A 21980-nucleotide genomic window follows, 5' to 3' on the forward strand; every position below is an offset into this window, starting at 1 on the left:
TTTTCTTTCTAAGGCAGCATTTTAGTTTTAACCCAGTTATTCTAATAGTGTTGAAATGTTTCTGTGGAATCTGGCCTTATATTAATGTTATTAATATAACAGTGTTATTCATGAATTCCTTTCTTCTTCACTAATCTATTGCTTTACGTTTTTCCAACCAATACTACTGTGTCAAACAGAATATCAGAATAAAACCCATTTATTCTATCATGACACACTCCTTTAAAGCTCAGGAAATTAGTACCAGATTTCACATTGTTCAACTGCAAAAGAGTAGTATCACTTACCCCGCACTCCACCCCGTGTGAGCAATCTTGTCCTTACATTACATACACTATTTATCAAGACCTTCAGTACAGTTTCATACAGCACTGTGCCTGTCACGACTCAGCTGCAGACATGAATAGCCAAGAAGTCACTTATGCAGAACTTAATCTGATGAAAGACTCAAAGAGACAGCAAATGAAACCCAAGGGCACTAAAAGTTCCATTTCAGTAACTGAGCAGGAACTGCTCTATGCAGAGTTAAATCTTCAAAATGCTTCTCAGGATCTTCAAGGGAATGACAAGAATTATCACTGCAAAGGTAAAACATTTAATATGCACACAGTATAACTGTTCTAGGATGTGCAGTTAAGGTGCAGGGGTGTAGAGAATGAGCCGGGAATGATCTCATAGTTTTCATTTGTGAATATCAGAGCTTGGAGTTGGATAATGGTATTCTAATTGAAATCTAAAGACTAACTTTACTCAGCTATTGTAATTTGTAGTCTTTGACCAAAAGCTCATGGAGTATTACCTTTACTTAAAATGCAATCGTATATTCTGGGAAAAGATTACGATGGTAGATATGGGCTTGGGGTCCAAGTGTTTATTTGTGACTCCCTGTGCATCTGTAGTTCTCTTATATGTAACTTTCCTAAATAATTATTTCCTTCTACCCTTTCTCAGTGTTTTCATTTCTCTTCTAAATATTTACTATTATTTCCAGGGAAGCTCATTGCTAGGATCCTGGGAATCATCTGCCTTGTCTTGATGTCCACTGTGGTAACAATAGTAGTTGTTACCCGTAAGTGTTTGAATGACTATTTGGGAACTTTTCATTTTAATGACTGTCAGTGCCTCAAAATGTCTCCTACTATTATGGAATAGAATTTCCATTTTTTTTTAAAAATTTTTTTTTTTCAACGTTTTTTATTTATTTTTGGGACAGAGAGAGACAGAGCATGAACGGGGGAGGGGCAGAGAGAGAGGGAGACACAGAATCGGAAACAGGCTCCAGGCTCCGAGCCATCAGCCCAGAGCCCGACGCGGGGCTCGAACTCACAGACCGCGAGATCGTGACCTGGCTGAAGTCGGACGCTTCACCGACTGCGCCACCCAGGCGCCCCTAGAATTTCCATTTTTTTTTTTTTTTTTTTTTTTAATTTATTTTTGGGACAGAGAGAGACAGAGCATGAACGGGGGAGGGGCAGAGAGAGAGGGAGACACAGAATCGGAAACAGGCTCCAGGCTCCGAGCCATCAGCCCAGAGCCTGACGCGGGGCTCGAACTCACGGGCCGCGAGATCGTGACCTGGCTGAAGTCGGACGCTTAACCGACTGCGCCACCCAGGCGCCCCTAGAATTTCCATTTTAATGCATATGTGCTCTAAATGTGCAATGGTTATTCTGAATTTGTCAAAAATAAAAATAACAGAATAATTGCAGACAGCATTACACATGTGTTCAGATGTCATTACTCAAAGAGATGATCTAGGAGAAATGTTGTTGAGAAATACAAATTAATTCTTGAGATCGATTATGCCAAATACTGTAAGAGATGGTGAGGTTTGGTTTTGTAGGCTTTCGAAATATTTTCTCCCTAATCATTACTTTATTAATTTTGCTTAGTAATATAAATTTTATTACAGTTTTCTAATTCTAAACAATACAGAAAGTTTTAAATTGAGAAACTCAAATCATTACGATGTATTTGGTTTAATATTAAATTTTTATGAGGCTTCATTTAGTTTTTTCAGCTACTGAAATACCAGAGCAGAAAAACTTGTCCCTGACAACAAAGATCCAGAAAGGTACAAAGTGATTTTCAAAATTCTAATATTAACATAGTTTCTATTTTATCTCTACCTTTGGCTGGGCAACAATGGTACTGGAGTTTTTGGAGGAAAATTAATTACAAAACTGGGTAATAATGGTTCAGAAATGATGATTATACGAAAGTATTACTTCTTAGGCAACAATATGAAGAGATACTCATTTAAAATTGCCATACCCATTGTTGCCAATTTCCTCAAATTTTCTTCTGGTATAACATGATGAGAGATAAATCATTTTACTATTCTAAAAAAGTGGCTTTGTTCAGTGATCTCAGGACATGCTGAGATGGATATTTTTGTGTGTTTGCTTTATATGGACACATAAGTTAGGGAATGAGAAGCTGACCATTCTCTCTGTGTGTACATGAGCATATTTTGTTTTATTTATATGGGTCTGTGAGGGTGCATAAATATGTATGCATGTATATCCATATACAAGTATGTAAATTTACTAGAATTTGTTAGTGTTCAAAATGCTTTTGGGTAATATCTCATAATCTTTCTCCAGCACATCACTGTGGTTGTCCCAAAGAGTGGTTTGTGTATTCCAACAATTGCTATTACATTAGCACTGAGAGAAAATCATGGAATGAGAGTTTTATGTCCTGTGCTTCTAACAACTCTAACCTGCTGTACATAGATGATGAAGAAGAAATGGTAAGATTTCAAATATTCCAGATTTTATTAATAGCTTGTCAGTTAATATAATATTTGTAGAGTTCATTCATAGCTTTGTACATATTTATAGTTTATTTTAAAGTCTGTTAATATTACCTTGTTTGACTCTATGATATTTTATTTATATTTTTATATTTTAAGGTACGCTTGATAATTTCCACTTCTTGCTTTTCATAGAAAATTGTGCTTCCATAAATGCTCTTTTGCCAGAAATAAACTTTGCTATTTAATTTTACCACACATCAGGCCTTTGTCAGCCCTGCCAATTTCAATATTATGAAATATCTTCGCTTATTTTTGGACTTTATGTCAATGGAATCATGCGGTATGAATTTTTATGTGTGTTTCCCTTCGCCCTCATGTGTGTGTAATCCATCTATGCTATCGCATTTGTCTATAGTTTGTGAATTTTCACTGCTGTCTTATATGAACATGATATTTTAAAATCTATTCTCAGATACAAATTTAGTTTACTTTTAATATGTGGTGAGGGCACTATGAAGAATTATTTTATGGAAAGCCTTTTTGGGGCACCTAGTTGACTCAGTCAGTAGAGCATGCGACTCTTGATTTTGGGGTTCTAAGTCCAAGACCTACACTGTGTATAGGGATTACATAAAAATAAAGCCTTAAAAAAAGAAAAGCCTTTACTGTATCTTTTTTACACATTACTTTGTAATTATAATAATATATATGAGGCATAACTATATAGTATATAATATGTTTAGGCAAGTCAATATTATATTTATCACAATAAAATAATAATGTAGAAATATAACACTATCATGGTATTTATGAGTAATCATAACACATTTTCCTCTAAGCATTAGAATGAAATTTCACCTTCACAGGTATGTGTGTATTTCAATTTATTAGATTATTCCAACATTTTTCTAGCTTATTGCGTGAATACATGTTGTACCAAATGGGTTCTTGATCCAAAACGCAGTAGTCTGACAAAATTAATATAATAAGCTCTGAATGTTTCATAACAGTACCATTTTTTGGGCTGTAACTCATTAGGATCGTTTCTTTTGTGTTAGTGAGAAGTGCTCAAGTGTGTCTCTTGTCCATTTCTTCTAGATGTTGTCTTCTTTTCCCTTTTTAGAAGTCCTTGTCATATTTTAGATAAGAGCTCTTTTTTGAGTTTTAAGATGCAAATGGATCTTTGACTCTTGTGACTTGCATGTTTACTCTTTTAATGACCAAAATTTATTAATGTCACTATAATTCAATTTATCATTTTGGGCATTGGTGCTTGTTTGGGACCCATTTCAGAAATTAGTTAGAGTTCATGAATATAATTTCCTATATGACTTTCTAGGATTTATTGATTTATTAACTTTTAACTAAGGTTTATGATCCATTTGTGATGCTGTATTTGTGATGCTGCGAGATAAAAGTGAAGGTTATACTTTTCTACATCACTACGTAATTGATGGAACAAAATTTATAGCAAAGTAGATTCTTTTCTTTACATTTAATTTTTATATGGAGAGTTATATATGTAAGTATATAAGCTCTAATATGCTTTATAAGATAGTAATCTATTATATATCTTTATAAAATTATATATACATATATCACAACTACACAGTCTATCACAACCCACAGCAGCTTAAGTAAAATGTAGAGCCTTACTTTTCTTTATGTCCCTCTACTGTGTCCCATTTACAATAGAATTGTCTTAAATATTTCTGTATTTACGCTGAGAATCACATGGATGTTATAATTTTGCTTCAACTGATAAGTTTGCTTCAAATATCAAACAATTTAGAAAACACAAGAGATGAAGGAAAGTCCGTCCATTAAGCCTACTGGTAGTTTTATTCTTTCTTTTGTTCCCTCTTTCTTCCTGATGATCCAGGACTCCTTTTATCATTTAACTTCTGTTAAGATAATTCCCTTTAGCAGTTCTTTCAGAGCAGATCTGGTGGTGGTACATTTTCTTAGTTTTCCTTTATCGGAGAATCTCTTGATTTCCCCTGCAAGCCTGAGTTATATTTTTATTGGATAGTCAATGGCTTTGGATTGGAATAATACAATTAGTATCAAAAACTTTTCTGTCTTTCCAGCATGACTTTTCCCCGTTATTTTGACTGGAGAGAAAAAATATTGGGGGGATTTTTGTGTGTACCTGTTGTGTCTGTGGTTTGCTGGCCTCTCAGGCACCAGTCTGGGATATGTGAGGTGAAGAGAAATTCCAGGGAGCTGACCTCCCTGTCATTCCTCGGTTTTCCAGGACTGGGATCTGCCAGCTTTCTCATAACCTTTCTAAATCTTCTTATGTTGTCTTATTATGTATAATGTCCAGGGGTTCTAGCTATATTTAGTGGGATGAATAGGGAAAAGTCTATCCTGTATATTTTTCCAAAACAGGAAGTCTGGTCTGTGGTGGTTTTAATTTGAATGTTCCTAAGACAAACAGTTTTGAGCATCTTTTCCTGTACTCATTTGCCAATCTTCTATGTTTCTTGGTGATGTAATTCATGAAATATTTGATTATATTTAATTTTTATTATTTACATTTTGAGAATTCTTTATGTAACCTGGCGGCAAGTCTTTTTTTTTTCAACTTTTTTTTTTTATTTATTTTTATTTTTTTATTTTTGGGACAGAGAGAGACAGAGCATGAACGGGGGAGGGGCAGAGAGAGAGGGAGACACAGAATCGGAAACAGGCTCCAGGCTCCGAGCCATCAGCCCAGAGCCTGACGCGGGGCTCGAACTCACGGACCGCGAGATCATGACCTGGCTGAAGTCGGACGCTTAACCGACTGCGCCACCCAGGCGCCCCAAGTCTTTTATTAGATGTATGATTTGCAGTCATGTCCTTCAAGTCTGTGATTTTTCTTTGTCTTCAAAAAGCAGAAGTCATTTATTTTGATGAAGTATACTTCATCAATTTGTTCTTTGGATCATGTTTCTGGAGTTCTGTCTAAAAAGTCTATCTAAAAACTAAAAGAAGTGTATAGTTTGCACTTAGGTTTACAGTCAGTTTGGAGCATTTTTGTATGGAGTTTAGGGCATGTAATTATTAATATTATTTGATAGTCAGTTATTTCCACAGCGTTTGTTGACAAGACTATACTTTCTCCAGTGAATGACTATGCATCTTTGTTGAAATCTGCATTCCCTATATGTGTGGGTATAAATTTTCACCTTCTAATCTGTTTCATTAATCTAGTTATGTATTATTTTTAATTGTTTTAACGTTTATTTATTATTGAGAGACAGAGAGAGGCAGAGCATGAGCATTGGTGGGGGGGGGGGGGGCGGGCCGAGAGAGGAGGAGACACAGAATCTGAAACAGGCTCCAGGCTCTGAGCTGTTAGCACAGAGCCTGATGTGGGGCTCGAACCCACAAACTGTGAGATCATGACCCCAGCCGAAGTCAGACGCTTAACCAACTGAGCCACCAAGGCGCCCCTAGTTATGTATTTTTATTTCAATTTCCTGTTTAAAAAGCTATTTTTAAAAAAATACATATATATTAATTTTGCTTTGTTGTCTTGACTACTCTAGATATTTGAGTGGTATTTTCTCTTATTTTTATGTTTTTAAAAGTTATTTTTTCAAATAAGAATATTAGTTTTATCAAATGCCTTCTGCAACAGAGAAGTTATATTTTTTTGCAATTTATTAAATTTCAGTTAGTTAACATATAGTGTAATATTAGATTCAGATGTAGAATTTAGTGATTCATCACTTACAATATGCAGTGCTCATCACAAGTACCTTCCTTAATACCCATCACCCATTTAACCTATCTCCTCCCCCACGCCCCTCCAGTAATCATCACTCTGTTCTCTATTTAAGAGTCTGTTTTCTAGTTTGTCTCTCCTCTTTCTCCCCTAAATTCATCTGTTTTGTTTCTTAAATTCCACATGAGTAAAAGCATACAGTATATGGTAAGTGTCTTTCTCAGTGTGACTTAGCATAATACTCTCTAGCTCCATCCACATCATTACAAACGGCAAAAATTCATTCATTTTTTATGTTTTGGCTGAGTAGTATTCCATTATATACATGTAACACCTCTTCTTTATCCATTCATCAGTCGATAGACACTTGGGCACTTTCCATAATTTGGCTATTGTTGATAATGCTGCTATAAACATTGGGTTGCATGTATTCCTTCATATCTGTATTTTTTTAACCTTTGGGTAAATACTTAGAGATGCAATTGCTGGATCGTAGGGTAGTTATCTTTTTAACTTTTTCAGGAACCTCCATATTGTTTTCCAGAGTGTCTGCACCAGTTTGCATTTCCACCAACAGTGCTAGAGCGTCTCCCTTTCTATGCATCCACACTAACATTTGTTGTTTCCTGTGTGGTTCATTTTAGCTGTTCTACCTGGTGTGAGGTGATATCTCATTGTAATATTCCCCGATGGTGAGTGATGTTGAGCATTTTTTCATGTGTCTATTAGCTAGCCATCTGTATGCCTTCTGTGAAAAAAAGTCTATTCGTGTTTTCTGCCCATTTTTTCACTTGATTATTTGTTTTTTGGGTGTTCAGTTTTATAAGTTATAGATTTTGGATACTCAGCCTTTATCAGATGTAATTTGCAAATATCTTCTCTTATTCCAAAGATTGACTTTTAGTTTGGTTGATTGCTTCCTTCTCTATGCAGAAGCTTTTTTACCTTGATGAATTCCCGATAGTTCATTTTTGATTTTGTTTCCTATGCCTCAGGAGATATATCTAATAAGAAGTTGCTATGACTGATGTGAAAGAGGTTATTGACTGTGTTCTCCTCTAGGATTTTGATAGTTTCCTGTCTCACATTTAGACCTTCTATCCATTTTGAATTTATTTTTTTTGTATGGTGTAAGAAACTCATCCTGGTTTTTTTTTTTTTTTTGCATGTTTCTGTCCAGTTTTCTCAACACCATTTGTTGAAGAGACCATCCTCTTTCCATTGGATATTTTTTCCTGCTTTATCAAAGATTAGTTGACCATATAGTTGTGGGTCATTTCTGAGTTTTCTATTCTGTTCTATTGATCTGTCTATTTTTGTGCCAATGCCATACTCTCTTGATCACTACGGCTTTGTAATACATCTTAAAGACCAAAATTGTGATGCCTCCAGCTTTGCTTTTCTTTTTCAAGATTGATTTGGCTATTCGGGGTCTTTTGTGGTTCCATACAAATTTTAAGATTGGTCTACCTCTTTGAAAACTGCTATTGGTATTTTGATAAGGATTGTATTAAATGTGTATATCGCTTTGGACAGTATAGACATTTTAATAATATTTTTTCTCCCAATCCATGATCATGGAATGTTTTTTTCATTTATTTGTGTCACCTTCTAATTTCTTTCATTACTGTTTCAGAGTTTTTAAGTACAGATCTTTCACCTGGTTGGTTACGTTTATTCCTAAGTATCTTATGGTTTGGGGTGCAATTTTATATGGGATTGATTCTTTAATTTCTCTTTCTGATGCTTTATTTTGGTGTATAGAAATGCAACAGAATTCTGTACATTGATTTTGTATCCTGCAACTTACTGAATTCATGTATTAGTTCCAGCAACTTTTTGGTGGGGTCTTTTGGGTTTTCTGTATAGGGTATCATGTCATCTAGAAGTAGTGAAAATTTGACTTCTCTCTTGCTGATTTGGATCCTTCTTATTTCTTTCTGTTGTCTGATTGCTGAGGCTAGGACTTCCAGTACTATGCTAAATAACAATGGTGAGAGTGGACATTCCCTGTGTTATTCCTGACTGTAGAGGAAGAGCTCCCAGTTTTTCCCCACTGACGATAATATCAGCTGTGGGTTTTTTGTATATGGCCTTTATTATGTTGAGGCATATTCCCTCTATCCCTGCTTTGTTGATGGTTATTATGTTGAGTCATCATGGCTGGATGTTGTATTTTGTCAAATGCTTTTTCTGCATCTATTGGAAGGATCATAAGGTTCTTAGCCTTTCTTTTATTAATGTGCTGTATCACATTGATTGATTTACAAATAATGTACCACTACTGTAGTCCAGGAATACATCTTACCTGATCATAGTAAATGATTATTCTAATGTACTATTGGATTCAACAGGCTAGTAGTTTGTTGAGAATTTTTGCATTCATGTTCATCTAAGATATCAGTCCATAGTTCTCTTTATTGGTGGGGTGTTTGTCCGGTTTTAGAATCAAGGTAGTGCTGGCCTCATAGAATGAGTTTGGAAGTATTCCTTCCATTTCTATTTTTTGGAATGATTTGAGAAAAATAAGCATCAACTCTTCTTTAAATGTTTGATAGAATTTTTAAACATATTTGCATATTTTCATAATATTATCATATAATTTTACTGAAGTATTATATACATACAGATGAAAACACATGTCATTCATGCCAACAGATGGCAGAATTTTCAAGTGTCACTGTCACATGGAATGAGGAAATGAATTTTACCAGCACTGCAAAATACCCCCTTTATGTCCTTTTCTTCATTAAAGAGCACATTATATAAATGAAATCATACTATGTGTATACTTTATATTTGGCTTTTTTAGGTAAAGCTGAACTCGTGAGACCCATCCCTATAATTGCATGAATTTGTAATTTCTCGACACTTCCTTGCTGTTCTATTGTCTGATTCTGCTACAACGTATTTATCCATTCTATTGATGATGCCCTTGGAATTTGGGGTATTGTTCCATTTGAGGCTACCACGAGTTCTTCTACTATTCATATTTTAGCATCAACTTTCAAATATATATATGTTTATCATTTCTTCCTTCCTTCTATGACTTTAATTAACTTCCATATCCATCTACATCTATATCTAATCTATATCTATATCATGTCATTATACATATCATATCTTTTTTTTTTTTTTTTTAGAAAAATTTTTTTTTAACGTTTATTTATTTTTGAGGCAGAGAGAGACAGAGCATGAACGGGGGAGGGTCAGAGAGAGGGAGACACAGAATCTGAAACAGGCTCCAGGCTCTGAGCTGTCAGCACAGAGCCTGACGCGGGACTTGAACTCATGGACCGCGAGATCATGACCTGAGCTGAAGTCAGCCGCTTAACCGACTGAGCCACCCAGGCGCCCCTATACATATCTTCATAACCATTTATCTGTTGGAAGACACTTCGTTTGTTTTCATATCTTGGCTACTGTAAGTAATGTTGTATTGAGCATGGCTGTGCAGAGATCCCTTTGAGATACTGATTTCAGTTCCTTTTAATATATACCAAGAGTGAGATTACTGGATCATTTGATAGTTCTATTTTTAATTTTTTGAAAAACCACTATACTATTTTCCATTGTGGCTGCACCAATTTACACTCCCACCTGAATTTTTCCCATTCTTCACATTCTACCAATATCTTTCCTCTTTGTGATAAAAGTCATCTGAACAGATGTGAGGTGATTATCTCATTACTTTATGCTCACTGATTTGTATTTCCCTGATGAGTCATTTGTTGGGCACCTTTTCATGTATCTACTGGCCATTTATATGTCTACAGAAAAACGTCTACTCAGATCCATTCCCCATTTTAAAAGTTGGATTAGTTTCTTTTTTGTTCTATTGTTGGAAAGGTTCTTTTTATATGTTGGAAATTAGTCCCTTGTCAGATGTATGGTTTGCAATTACATTCTCTCATTCAATACATTGTATTTTCAGCTTATTGATTGTTCCCTTTGTCGTGCAAAAGCTCTTTATTTCAATGTAGCCTCACTTTTTATTTTATTTTTTGGTGCCTGTGCTTGTGGTGACATATTCTAGACATTATTGCCTGGACCACTGTCAAGGATCATTTTCCTTTTGTCTGTACCAGTGACTGCATACTTTCATACATTTTTATGTTATGATTTTTTTGGTTGCTGTTTCAGTTTGAAGAATTCCCTTTAGCATTTCTATAGGATAGAGGTCTAGTACTTATGATGCATGGCTTTAACAGATCACCAGGGGAGTCATGTTGCTGTAATCCTGTGACTGCCACCTACGGCCAGAGTAGAACCTGATCCAATCCACCATCCCCTGGGATGGTGGGAAGTTCTTTATCTCTCCTGTATTTTAGAATGATAGCTTTGCTGAGTAAGGTATTCTTGGTTGACAGTTATTTTTTGCCTTTGATCACTTTGAAAATAGTATCCCAAATTCTGGGGAAGAGGCAGAATAAGAAGGTCCTAAACTCACCTCATCTCATGGACAAAACTAGATAACACCCACATAACTGTAAATAACCTAGAAAATGACCCAAAGACTTACAGAACAGACTCTGAACAGCTGAATGTAGAAAAGAGGACACATCCAAGAGCGTAGAAAGTCCAAAGATCCAGTCACAAGCTAGGCAGACCCTCAGGACCGTGCATGAGAAGAGGGGATGCCAAGGGTGTGGAGAGAGGAGAAGAAAAGGCTCTCACACAAAGCACCCCAGACATGGGGAACACACTCAGAGAAGATGAATTTCCATTACATTTGGCTTCAAAAACCAGAGGGGTTTTATTTTGTGAGTTCTTATAATCAACCTGGCTTAACACCTGGAAATTTATTTATTTTTTTATTTTGGATTTATTATTTATTATTTTGGATTTATTTTAAATCCAAGTTAGTTAACTTTTAGTGAAAAAAATATATATATGTATTTCACTAAAATTGAAATATATATATATATATATAAAATCAGCATTTTTGTATCCTTTGGATAGATACCTACTAGTGAAATTGCAGGGTTGTAGGGTAGCTCTATTTTTTGTTTTTGTTTTTGTTTTTGTTTTTTGAGGAAACTCCATACTGTTTTCCAGAGTGCCTGCCACCAGCAGTGCCAAAGGAGTCCCCTTTCTTTGCATACTTTCTTTCCTGAGTTGTTAATTCTAGCCATTCTGACAAGCGTGAGGTGGTATCTCATTGTGGTTTTGATTTGTATTTCCCTGATGATGAGTGATGTTGAATATCTTTTCATGTGTCTGTTTGCCATCTGGATGTCTTCTTTGGAAAAGTGTCTGTTCATGTCTTTTGCCTATTTCTTCACTGGATTACTTGTTTTTGGGAGGTGTTGAATTTGGTAAGTTCTTTAAAATTTTGGATACTAGCCCTTTATCTGATATGTCATTTGCAAATATTTTCTCCCATTCTATCAGTTTCCTTTTATTTTTGTTGATGGTTTCCTTTGCTGTGCAGAAGTTTTTATTTTGATGAGGTCCCAATAGTTCATTTTTGCTCTTGTTTCCCTTGCCTCTGGGGACATGTATAGTAGGAAATTGCTGTGGGTGAGGTCAAAGAGGTTGCTGTCTGTTTTCTCCTCTAGGGTTTTGATGGTTTCTTGTCTTACATTTAGTTCTTTCATTTATTTTGTGTTTATTTTTATGTATGGTGTAAGAAAGTGGTCCAGATTCATTCTTCTGCATGTCGCTATCCAGTTTTCCCAATACCATTTGCTGAAGAAACTTTTTTCCATTGGATATTCTTTCCTTCTTTGTCAAAGATTAGTTGGCTGTACATTTGTGGGTCCATTTCTGGGTTGTCTCTTCTGTTTCATTGATCTCAGTGTCTGTTTTTGTGCCAGTACCATACCATCTTGATAATTACAGCTTTGTAATTCAGCTTGAAGTGTGGAATTGTGGTGCCTCCAGCTTTGGTTTTCTTTTTCAGGATTACTTTGGCTACTTGGGGTCTTTTGTGGTTCCATACAAATTTTAGAACTGTTTGTTCTAGCTCTGTGAAGAATGCTGGTATTATTTTGATAGGGATTGCATTGAATGTGTCAATTGCTTTGGGTATTATCAACATTTTAACAATATTTGTTTTCCTAATCCATTTGCATGGAATATTTTTCCATTTCTTTGTGTCTTCTTCAATTTCTTTCATAAACTTTCTATAGTTTTCAGCATACAGATCTTTTACCTCTTTCGTTAGGTTTATTCCTAGATATTTTATGGTTTTCGGGGCAATTATAAATGGGATCAATTCCTTGATTTCTCTTTCTGCTGCTTCATTAAGGGTGTATAGAAGTGCAACTGATTTCTGTACATTGATTTTTATAACCTGCAACTTTGCTGAATTACTGAATCTGTTCTAGCAGGTTTTGGGTTGAGTCTTTGGGTTTTCCACACAGAGTATCCTGCTGTCTGTAAAGAGTGAAGGTTTGACTTCTTCCTTGCTGATTTGGATGGCTTTTATTTCTTGTTGTCTGATCACTGAGGTTAGAACTTCCAACACTACGTCGAACAGTGGTGGTGATAGTAGACATTCCTGTTGTATTCCTGACTTTAGGAGGAAGGCTCTCGGTTTTTCCCCACTGAGGATGATATTAGCTGTGGGTCTCTCATATATGACCTTTATGGCCTTGAGGTATGTCCTTTTTATTCTTACTCCCTTGAGAGTTTTCCTCGAGGAAGGGTGCTGCCTTTTGTCTCATGCTTTTCTGCTCCTATTGAGAGGACTGGGTTGTTCTGAATCTTTCTTTGATTAATGTGAACACCTGCATCTTTAAAACCGAGTAGTTGTAGCTCTGGGAGAGCCCAGAGAGCATAGAACACTTATTCTTCACCCTTAAAGAGACAGCACAACAAAAACATGAATTGAAAAACACCTGGGATATACAAGAAAGAGATATATTTACTAATCTCAGAGCGTGTGCTGGAGGGCAGGGATCTTTAGGATTCTTTTCCAAGAACAAAGGAGCTGTCTGGTGCCATCTCCCTCTCTTGCTCTCTAGCATAGTGACCAAGACACCTGTGAGAATCAGTGCTTTACCAATGATCTCCACCCAACTTGATAACACAGTATGTTACTTCTGTGCTACCCTGGAAACACACCTATTCTGCCAAGCCCCTCCCCAGGTCTCTTCCCACAGCAGACCTGAGTAAGCCTTGTTAATACCATGTTCCTTGCCTCACATTCTCCTTTGAATCTGCCCCTTTCAATATGCCCTTGGCCAGAGCCCATCCAAAGTGGTGTCACAAGCCTGGTAGTAGGCAAGCGGCCACAACAGGGGCCAGCACCACTCCAGAGGTTTCCTGCCCTGGAAGACAAGGGAATGTACCACACATCCAGGTCCAAATGTGGCCCAGTAGAGGGCTGGGGTCTGATATCTAGTCTGACTGCATGCACTGCTCACAAAACTTCTCCTAGAACAACATAGGGATGATGCCCTGCCATTCTGTGCTACCGAATCTTTGGCAAATGCCTGGTCTGACTCAACTCAAGCTCAAGGAAGCCCCAGGATGTCCCACTAATAACACTGGAACCAAACTCTGCTCCCAACAGACTCAGAGAATCATTGCAGATGACTGGAGTGAAAGCAATAGCAGCTCAGGCACAACAGTGGGGCTCGCACAACACACAGGAGACACCCCTGTAATGCCAGGTTCTTCTGAACAAGTGACATTGCATAGCAGGGCTCTACAGGAGCTCTTCTTCATAAAGCTGCTACTTTCAAGAACAGGGATGTAGCTGCCTTTCCTAACACACAGAAATAGACACAGAGTTAGGCAAAATGTGGAGAGAGAGGAATGTTTCAGTGAAAGAATAGGACAAAATCACAGCAAAATATGCAAACGAAACCTTGATAAGTATGTTTGATAGAGAATTTAAAGCAATGGCCATAAAGATACTCACTGAATTTGAGAAAAGAGTGGAAGACCTCGGCAAGACCCTCAACGGAGAAAGAAAAAATACACAATAACTGAAATTAAAAGTAAACCAGAAGGAGTAAATAGTTGACTAAAGGAAGTAGAACACATCAGCAACCTGGAGTACAGAGTAATGGAAAGCAACCCAACTGATCCTGAGAAAGAAGAAAATAATAACAATAAATGAAAATAGAACAAGGAAGTTTGGAGACACCATCAAATGTAATAACATTTGCTTTATAGAGATCCTAGAAGGAGAAGAGAGAGAAAAGGTGGTAGAATATTTATTTGAAGAAATAATAGGTGAAGTAAGTTACCTTAAGGAGATCTACACCAAGACACATAGCAATTAAAATGACAAAAAGTAGGGTCAAGAGAGAATATTGAAAGCATCACGAGAAAGGAAAACAGTTACATACAACAGAGACACCATAAGGCTATTGGCTGCTTTTTCACCAGAAACTTTGCTGGCCAGAAGGGAACCGCATGATACATGTAGAGTGCTGAATGAAAAAAAAATTTGCAATGAGGAATACTTTTTCCAACAAGGCTATCATTCAGAACAGAAGGAGAGATAGAGTTTCCCAGATAAACAAAAGTTAAAGGAATTTACGACCACTAAACCATCCCTTCAAGAAATGTTAACAAGGACTTTTTGAGTGGAAAGGTAAGACCACAAGGAGGACTAAGAAAAACAGGAAGCACAAAAGCACTAAAATTAAGTATATCCATAAAAATCTGGCAAGGGATTCACAAAATAAAAGGATATAAAGTATGACACCATACACCTAAAATGTGTGGTGGGAGAGCAGTAAGAATGGGTTCAAAAGAGACTATCAACATAACATAGACTGCTATAATATGCAGAAGATGTTAACATAAACCTAATGGTAACCAGAAATAAAAAACCAGTAATAGATATGTAAGAATAAAGATAAAGGAATCCAAATATGTCATTAAAGAAAGCTAGGAAAGCATGAGAGAAAAGAGCAATAGAAGAAAGGAACAGAATAGAATGGCAAAAACAACCATAAAATAGGTAACAAAATGACAATAATTACATACCTGTCAATAAGTACGTTGAATGTAAATGAACTAAATGCTCCATCAAAAGACACAGGGTGATGGAACGGATAAAAAAGCGAGACCCATGTATATGTGCCTTCAAGACACTCACTTCAGAGCTAAAAACACATGAAAATGAAAGTGAAAGGATGGAAAAGCATTTATCATGCAAATGGAAGCTAAAAGAAAGCCAGGGTAGCAATACTCATTTCAGACAAGATAGACTTTAAAACAGATTGTAACAAGAGACAAAGAATGACACTCTATAATCATCCAACAAAAAGATAAAACAATTATAAATATTTATGCAACCAACATGGGAGCACCCAAATACATAAAGAAATTAGTAGCAAACTACAAGGAAGTAACTGATAGAAATACAATAATAATAAGGGACTTCAACTCCCCACTTATACCAATGCATACATCATCCAAACAGAATATCAACAAGGAAACAGTGGCTTTGAATGACACACTGGAACAGATGGATTTAACAGGTATATTCAGAACATTCCATCCTAAAAGAGCAGAACACACATTCTTTTCAAGTGCAGATGGACCATTCTCCAGAATAGGCCACAAAGCAAGACTCAGCAAACTGAAAAACACTGAAGTCATACCATGCATCTTTTCTGACCACAATGCTCTAAAATTAGAAATCAGCCACAAGAAAAAAATATGGAATGAACACAAATACATGAAAGTTAAATTTCATGCTACTAAACAGTAAATGGGACGACTAAGAAATCAAAGAGGAAATAAAAAAATAAATAGAGGCAAATGAAACTGAAAACACAACAGTGTAAAGTGTTTGGGATACAGCAAAAGCTCTTTTTTTTTTTAAATTTTTTTTCAACGTTTTTTATTTATTTTTGGGACAGAGAGAGACAGAGCATGAATGGGGGAGGGGCAGAGAGAGAGGGAGACACAGAATCGGAAACAGGCTCCAGGCTCCGAGCCATCAGCCCAGAGCCTGACGCGGGGCTCGAACTCACGGACCGCGAGATCGTGACCTGGCTGAAGTCGGACGCTTAACCGACTGCGCCACCCAGGCGCCCCCAGCAAAAGCTCTTTAACAGGAAAGTTTATTGCAATACAGGCCCACATCAAGAAGAAGAAAAATCACAAATAAACATTGAAAACTTACACTTAAGGAGCTAGAAAAAGAAACAAAAACAAAGGAAAAACCAGAAGAGGAATGTAAATAATAAAGATTAGAGCAGAAATAAATGATATAGAAAGTAAACAAAGAATAGAACAGATCAATGAAATCCAGAGCTGGTTCTTTGAAAAGATTAAAAAAAAAAACTTGATAATCTTCTAACCAGATTCACTGAGAGAGAGAGAGAGAGAGAGAGAGGAATCAAATAAAATTAGAACTGAAAGAGGAGAAATAACTACTGACACCACAGAAATACAAAGGATTGTAAAAGAACATTATATGCCAACAAACTGGACAAGCTAAAAATAATGGATGAATTCCTAGAAACATATAACCTCCCAAAACTGAACATGAAGAAATAGAAAATTGAACAGACTGATTACCAACAATGAAATTGAAGAGTAACAAAAGACTTCCAGGACCAGATGGCTTCACAGGTGAATTTACCAAACACTTAAAGAAGAGTTAATGCTTATTCTTCTCTAACCATTCTAAAAAATAGAAGTGGAAGGAGAGCTTCCAGATTCATTCCATGAGGCTAGCATTACCCTGGCTAGATAAAGACACTAGAAAAACAACAACAACAAAAACAAAACCCAGAACTACAGCCTATTATCTCTGATGAACCCAGATGCAAAAATCCTCAATAAAATATTAGCAAACTAGATCCAACAATACACTAAAAAATTATTCACACTAATCAAGTGGAATTTATTGCTGGAATGCAAATATTCAGTATTTTTAAATCAATCAGTGTGATGCATTACATCAACAAGAGAAAAAATAAAACCCATATCATCACTTTAATAGCTGGAGAAAAACCATTTGACAAGTACAACATCCATTTTTGTTAAAAATCCTTAACAAAGTAGGTTTACAGGGAACATACCTCAATATAATAAAGGCCATATATGAAAATCCACAGCGGGCATCATCCTCAATGGTGAAAAACTAAAAGCTTTCCTCCTAAGGTCAGGAATAAGAAAAGGTTGCCCACTCTCACAATCTTATTCAAAATAGTACTGGAGGGCGCCTGGGTGGCGTAGTGGGTTAAGCGTCCGACTTCAGCCAGGTCACGATCTCGCGGTCGGTGAGTTCGAGCCCCGCGTCAGGCTCTGGGCTGATGGCTCGGAGCCTGGAGCCTGCTTCCGATTCTGTGTCTCCCTCTCTCTCTGCCCCTCCCCCGTTCATGCTCTGTCTCTCTCTGTCCCAAAAATAAAAAAAAAATAAAAAAAAACGTTGAAAAAAAAAATTAAAAAAAAAAAAAACAAAAACAAACAAACAAAAAAAAAACAAAATAGTACTGGAAATCCTAGCCACGGCAATCAGACAACACAAAGAAATAAAAGATATCCAATTGGTAAGGAAGAAGTAAAACTATTTGCAGATGACATCATACCTCTATTTAGAAAACCCATGAGACTCCACCAAAAAATTGTTAGACCTGATACGTGGATTCAGTAAAATGGCAGGACACAAAAATTAATATACAGAAATCTGTTGCATTTCTATACACCAACAATGAAGTAGCAGAAAGAAAAATTAAGAAAACAATCTCAGTCAGTTGGGCATCCAACTTCGGCTCAGGTCATGATCTTGCAGTGGGTGGGTTGGAGCCCCGCGTTGGCTCTGAGCTCAGAGCCTCATCAAATTCTGTGTCTCCTCTCTCTGCCCTTCCCATGCTCATGCTCTGTCTCACTCTGTCTCTCAATAATAAATAAACATAGAAAAAAATTAAAAAAAAGAAAACAATTTCATTTGAAAGTGCACGAAAAATTACCTAGGAATAAGTTAAACCAAGAAGGTAAAAGACATGTACTCTGAAACTGTAAATCATTGATGAAGGAAATGAAAGACAACACAAATGGAAAATCATTCTATGCTCATGAATTGGAAGAACAAATGTTGTTAAAATGTGCATGCTATCCAGAGAAATCTACAGATTTAACGTAATCCATATAAAAATACCAACAGCATTTTTTCACAGAACCAGAACAAAGGATCCTAAAATTTGTATGGAACCACAAAAGATGCCCAATAACCAAAGCAATCTTGAAAAAGAAGAGCATCACTGGAGGTATCAAAATTCCAAATTTCAAGATGCACTACAAAGCTGTCATAATCAAAATAGTGTGGTACTGGCACAAAAATAGATGCAGAGATCAATGGAACAGAATAGAGAGCCCAGAAATAAACCCAGAAGTATATGGTCAATTCATCTTTGACAAAAGAGGCAAGAATATGCAATGGGAAAAAGTCTCCTAAACAAATAGTGCTGGGAAAACTGGACAGCTACATGCAAAACAACGCTAACTAATGTGGATGTAAATTTTAAAAAAATAAAAAATAAAATTAAAATTAAAAAAAAAATGAAATTTGACCACTTTCTTGCACCATACAGAAAAATAAACTCAAAATGGATTGAGGACCTACATGTGAGAGCTGAAACCATAAAAATCCTAGAAGAGAGGGGAGCCTGGGTGGCTCAGTCGGTTAAGCATCCGACTTCAGCTCAGGTCACGATCTCGCAGTCCGCGAGTTCGAGGCCCCCCCCCGGCTCTGGGCTGAAAGACAAGCAGGAAGCCTGGGTCCTGCTTCTGATTCTGTGTTTCCCTCTCTCTCTCCCCCTCCCCCGTTCATAGTGTGTCTCTCTCTGTTTCAAAAATAAATAAACGTTAAAAAAAAATCCTAGAAGAGGGCAGAGGCAGTAATTTCACTGATACTGTCCACAGCATCATTTTTGTAGATATGCTTCCCGAAGCAAAGTAAACTATTTGGATTAAATCAAAATAAAAAAGCTTCTGCATAACAAAGGAAATAACCAAATTGAAACACAGCATACTATATGGGAGAAGATATTTGCAAATGACATATCCAACAAAGGGTTGGTTAGCATCCAAAATACATGAAGAACATATACAACTCAACACCAAAAAAAAAAAAAAGCAAAAAACCAATAAAACCCTCCAAATACTCCAATTAAAGTATGGGTAGAAGACATGAACAGACATTTCTCCAAAGAAGAAACACAGATGGCCAATAGATACATGAAAAGATGCTCGACAGCACTGATCATCAAGGAGATGCAAATCATAACTACTATGAGATATCATGTCACATCTGTCAAAATGGCTAAAATAAAAAAAAAACCACAAGAAACAGCAAGTGTTGGCAAGGATGTGGAGATAAAGGAACGCTTGTGCATGACTGTGAATGAAAAGTGATGCAGCCTACTGTGGAAACAGTATTGGTATTCCTTAAAAAAATTAAAAATAGAACTCTCCTATGATCTATAATTCCACTACTGAATATTTATTCACAGAATATAAAAACATTAATTTGAAAAGGTATAGACACCATTGCAATGTATTTATTGCAATGGAGTATTTCTCAGGCATAAAAAGTAATGAATCTTGTTATTTGAAAAAACTTGGAAGGATCTAAAGAGTATAATGCAAAGTGAAATAAGACAGTCAGAGAAAGACAAAGACCGTATGATTTTACATATATGTGGAATTTAAGAAGCAAAACATGTGAACCAGGAAACAAAGAGACAAACCAAAAACAAACTCTCACTATGGAGAACTTACCAGAAGGGAAGTAAGTAAACGGGATTAAGACTATACTTATGATGAGCAATGAGAAACATATAGAGATGTTTAATCACTTTATTACATACCTGAAACTAATAAAACACTATAGTATGTTAGCTGTACTGCAAGTAAAAAGAAGAAGAAAAAGAAAACATTCTACCCTCTCTGGGCTTGTGCATGGGAGAAGGTTTGGCTGAGGTGACCCTTCTTGGCATGCTGGCACTCAAACCCCTCCAAGCAGTATTGGAGCCATAGTGCTAGGAACAAGTGCAAATGGAACTTCCACGGTGTAGGGTCCTGGGCAGTTTCACCTGCTGTCACACTGGAACTGATGGCTACGGTGGAGGCATGTGCCGATATCCGAGGGATACTGTAATTACATCTCAGGGGATAGATAGTCACTGTGACTCTGGCTGGTGAAGCAAATGCCTCAGTGACACAAGTTCTGGGATTATGAGGTTCAGGGATGCTTGGGCACAGAGGCAGGGTGTAGTAGTCCAGGGACAAGGTGGCAGTCTGGGAATGCTTGAAACTTTTGCATATGCATTAATGATAATAGCTTATTCAATTTACGCCATTTCAGTTTACGGATGATTTCATAAAAGCGCTCTACTTTCAGATAGGGACGGAAACCTGTATGTACTTCTGAAACAGTGCTGAAGCCAGCTAATACTGGTTTCTGACCACTAATTATGCATATCTTTTTCAACACCGTGCTCATGATTTCACATTGGTGACTTGAACCTTTCACAGTGACTGTGCACCACAGAAATCAACAAGTGCTAACAAAATAAGGTTTTCTTTCCTCTCTGATGTGCTCAATTACCAGCACAAGGTTGTATCCATATATGGTATAGACCCAACCATACAGGGCTTTAATTGTGGTTTTAAATAATCTTACCTCTTAAAAAATTGAGAGAAGCAAACACACACAGGGACTTTTAAATTTACCCACATATTTATTTACCATTTCTATTGATCTTTTTTCCTTCTTGTGGACACCATCCCTTCTCATCTACTTGTAGCTTGAAAAACATTTACGGAGAACAGGTCTGCTAAGAAACTCTGTTAGGTCATCATGCACCTTCTGTTTTGAAAGACTGTTTTGCTGAATTTGGAACGTTTCTGTGACAAGCTTTCTTTGTCATGTTTTGCTTTGTTGTGGGTTTTTTTTTTTTGAGGGGTTTTGGTTTGTGTCTTGTTTTTTTGTTTTTCCAGCACATTCAGCTCTTTGGTTTTGACCTTCCCTGTTTTTATTCTTCATGGTTTCTGATGAGAACTTCTCTATTAATCATATTATTAGTTGTAATTAAATGTAATTAGTAGTTTTTTCCTTGCGGCTTTCAAGATCCCCTCTTTCTGTTTGTTTGCTTTTTATTTTATTTTTAATTGTGGTAAAAAAAGTAATAGAAAATTTACCATATTACCCATTTATATAAAAAATAAACTTTATTTCTGAGAGAAATTTTAGGGTCATATCAAAGCTGAGAGAAGGCACACAGGTTTCCTATATACCCCTACTGTCTACACATGCATAGACTCTCCCATTGTTAATATCTCCCACCTTAGGGTTACACTTGCTACAACTGATGAAAGTACATTGACACATCTTTATCACCGAAAGACTATAGTTTAAATTAAGGTTTACTCTTGATTATGTACATTTTATGAGATTGGAGAGATGTGTAAAGACTTTTATCATCCATTACATATTTATATAATATAGGCTCACTGCCCTAAAAATCCTCTGTCCTTCATCTATTATCAATCCTTCCCTTCTTGCTCAGCTCTGGC

At 36.5% G+C, this 21980-nt stretch overlaps 1 protein-coding gene across 2 annotated transcripts in view; it reads left to right on the forward strand.

The window, feature by feature from the left end:
• The first annotated feature begins 345 nt into the window (after positions 1–345).
• LOC131520002 (NKG2-F type II integral membrane protein-like) overlaps positions 346–21980 on the forward strand; it is a 29399-nt gene continuing 7764 nt past the window's right edge. Inside the window, exons 1-4 of one of the 2 annotated variants that reach the window (XM_058743681.1) lie at positions 346–586; positions 992–1069; positions 2021–2074; positions 2607–2755. In XM_058743681.1, coding sequence (XP_058599664.1) covers positions 400–586; positions 992–1069; positions 2021–2074; positions 2607–2755 — 468 coding nt within the window. In that variant the 5' untranslated portion in view covers positions 346–399. The remainder of the gene's footprint in view (positions 587–991; positions 1070–2020; positions 2075–2606; positions 2756–21980) is intronic. The other variant, XM_058743682.1, reaches the window with a different exon arrangement.

The sequence above is a fragment of the Neofelis nebulosa genome, chromosome 8 (assembly GCF_028018385.1).
Source record: "Neofelis nebulosa isolate mNeoNeb1 chromosome 8, mNeoNeb1.pri, whole genome shotgun sequence".
Classification (NCBI taxonomy): Eukaryota; Metazoa; Chordata; class Mammalia; order Carnivora; family Felidae; genus Neofelis; species Neofelis nebulosa.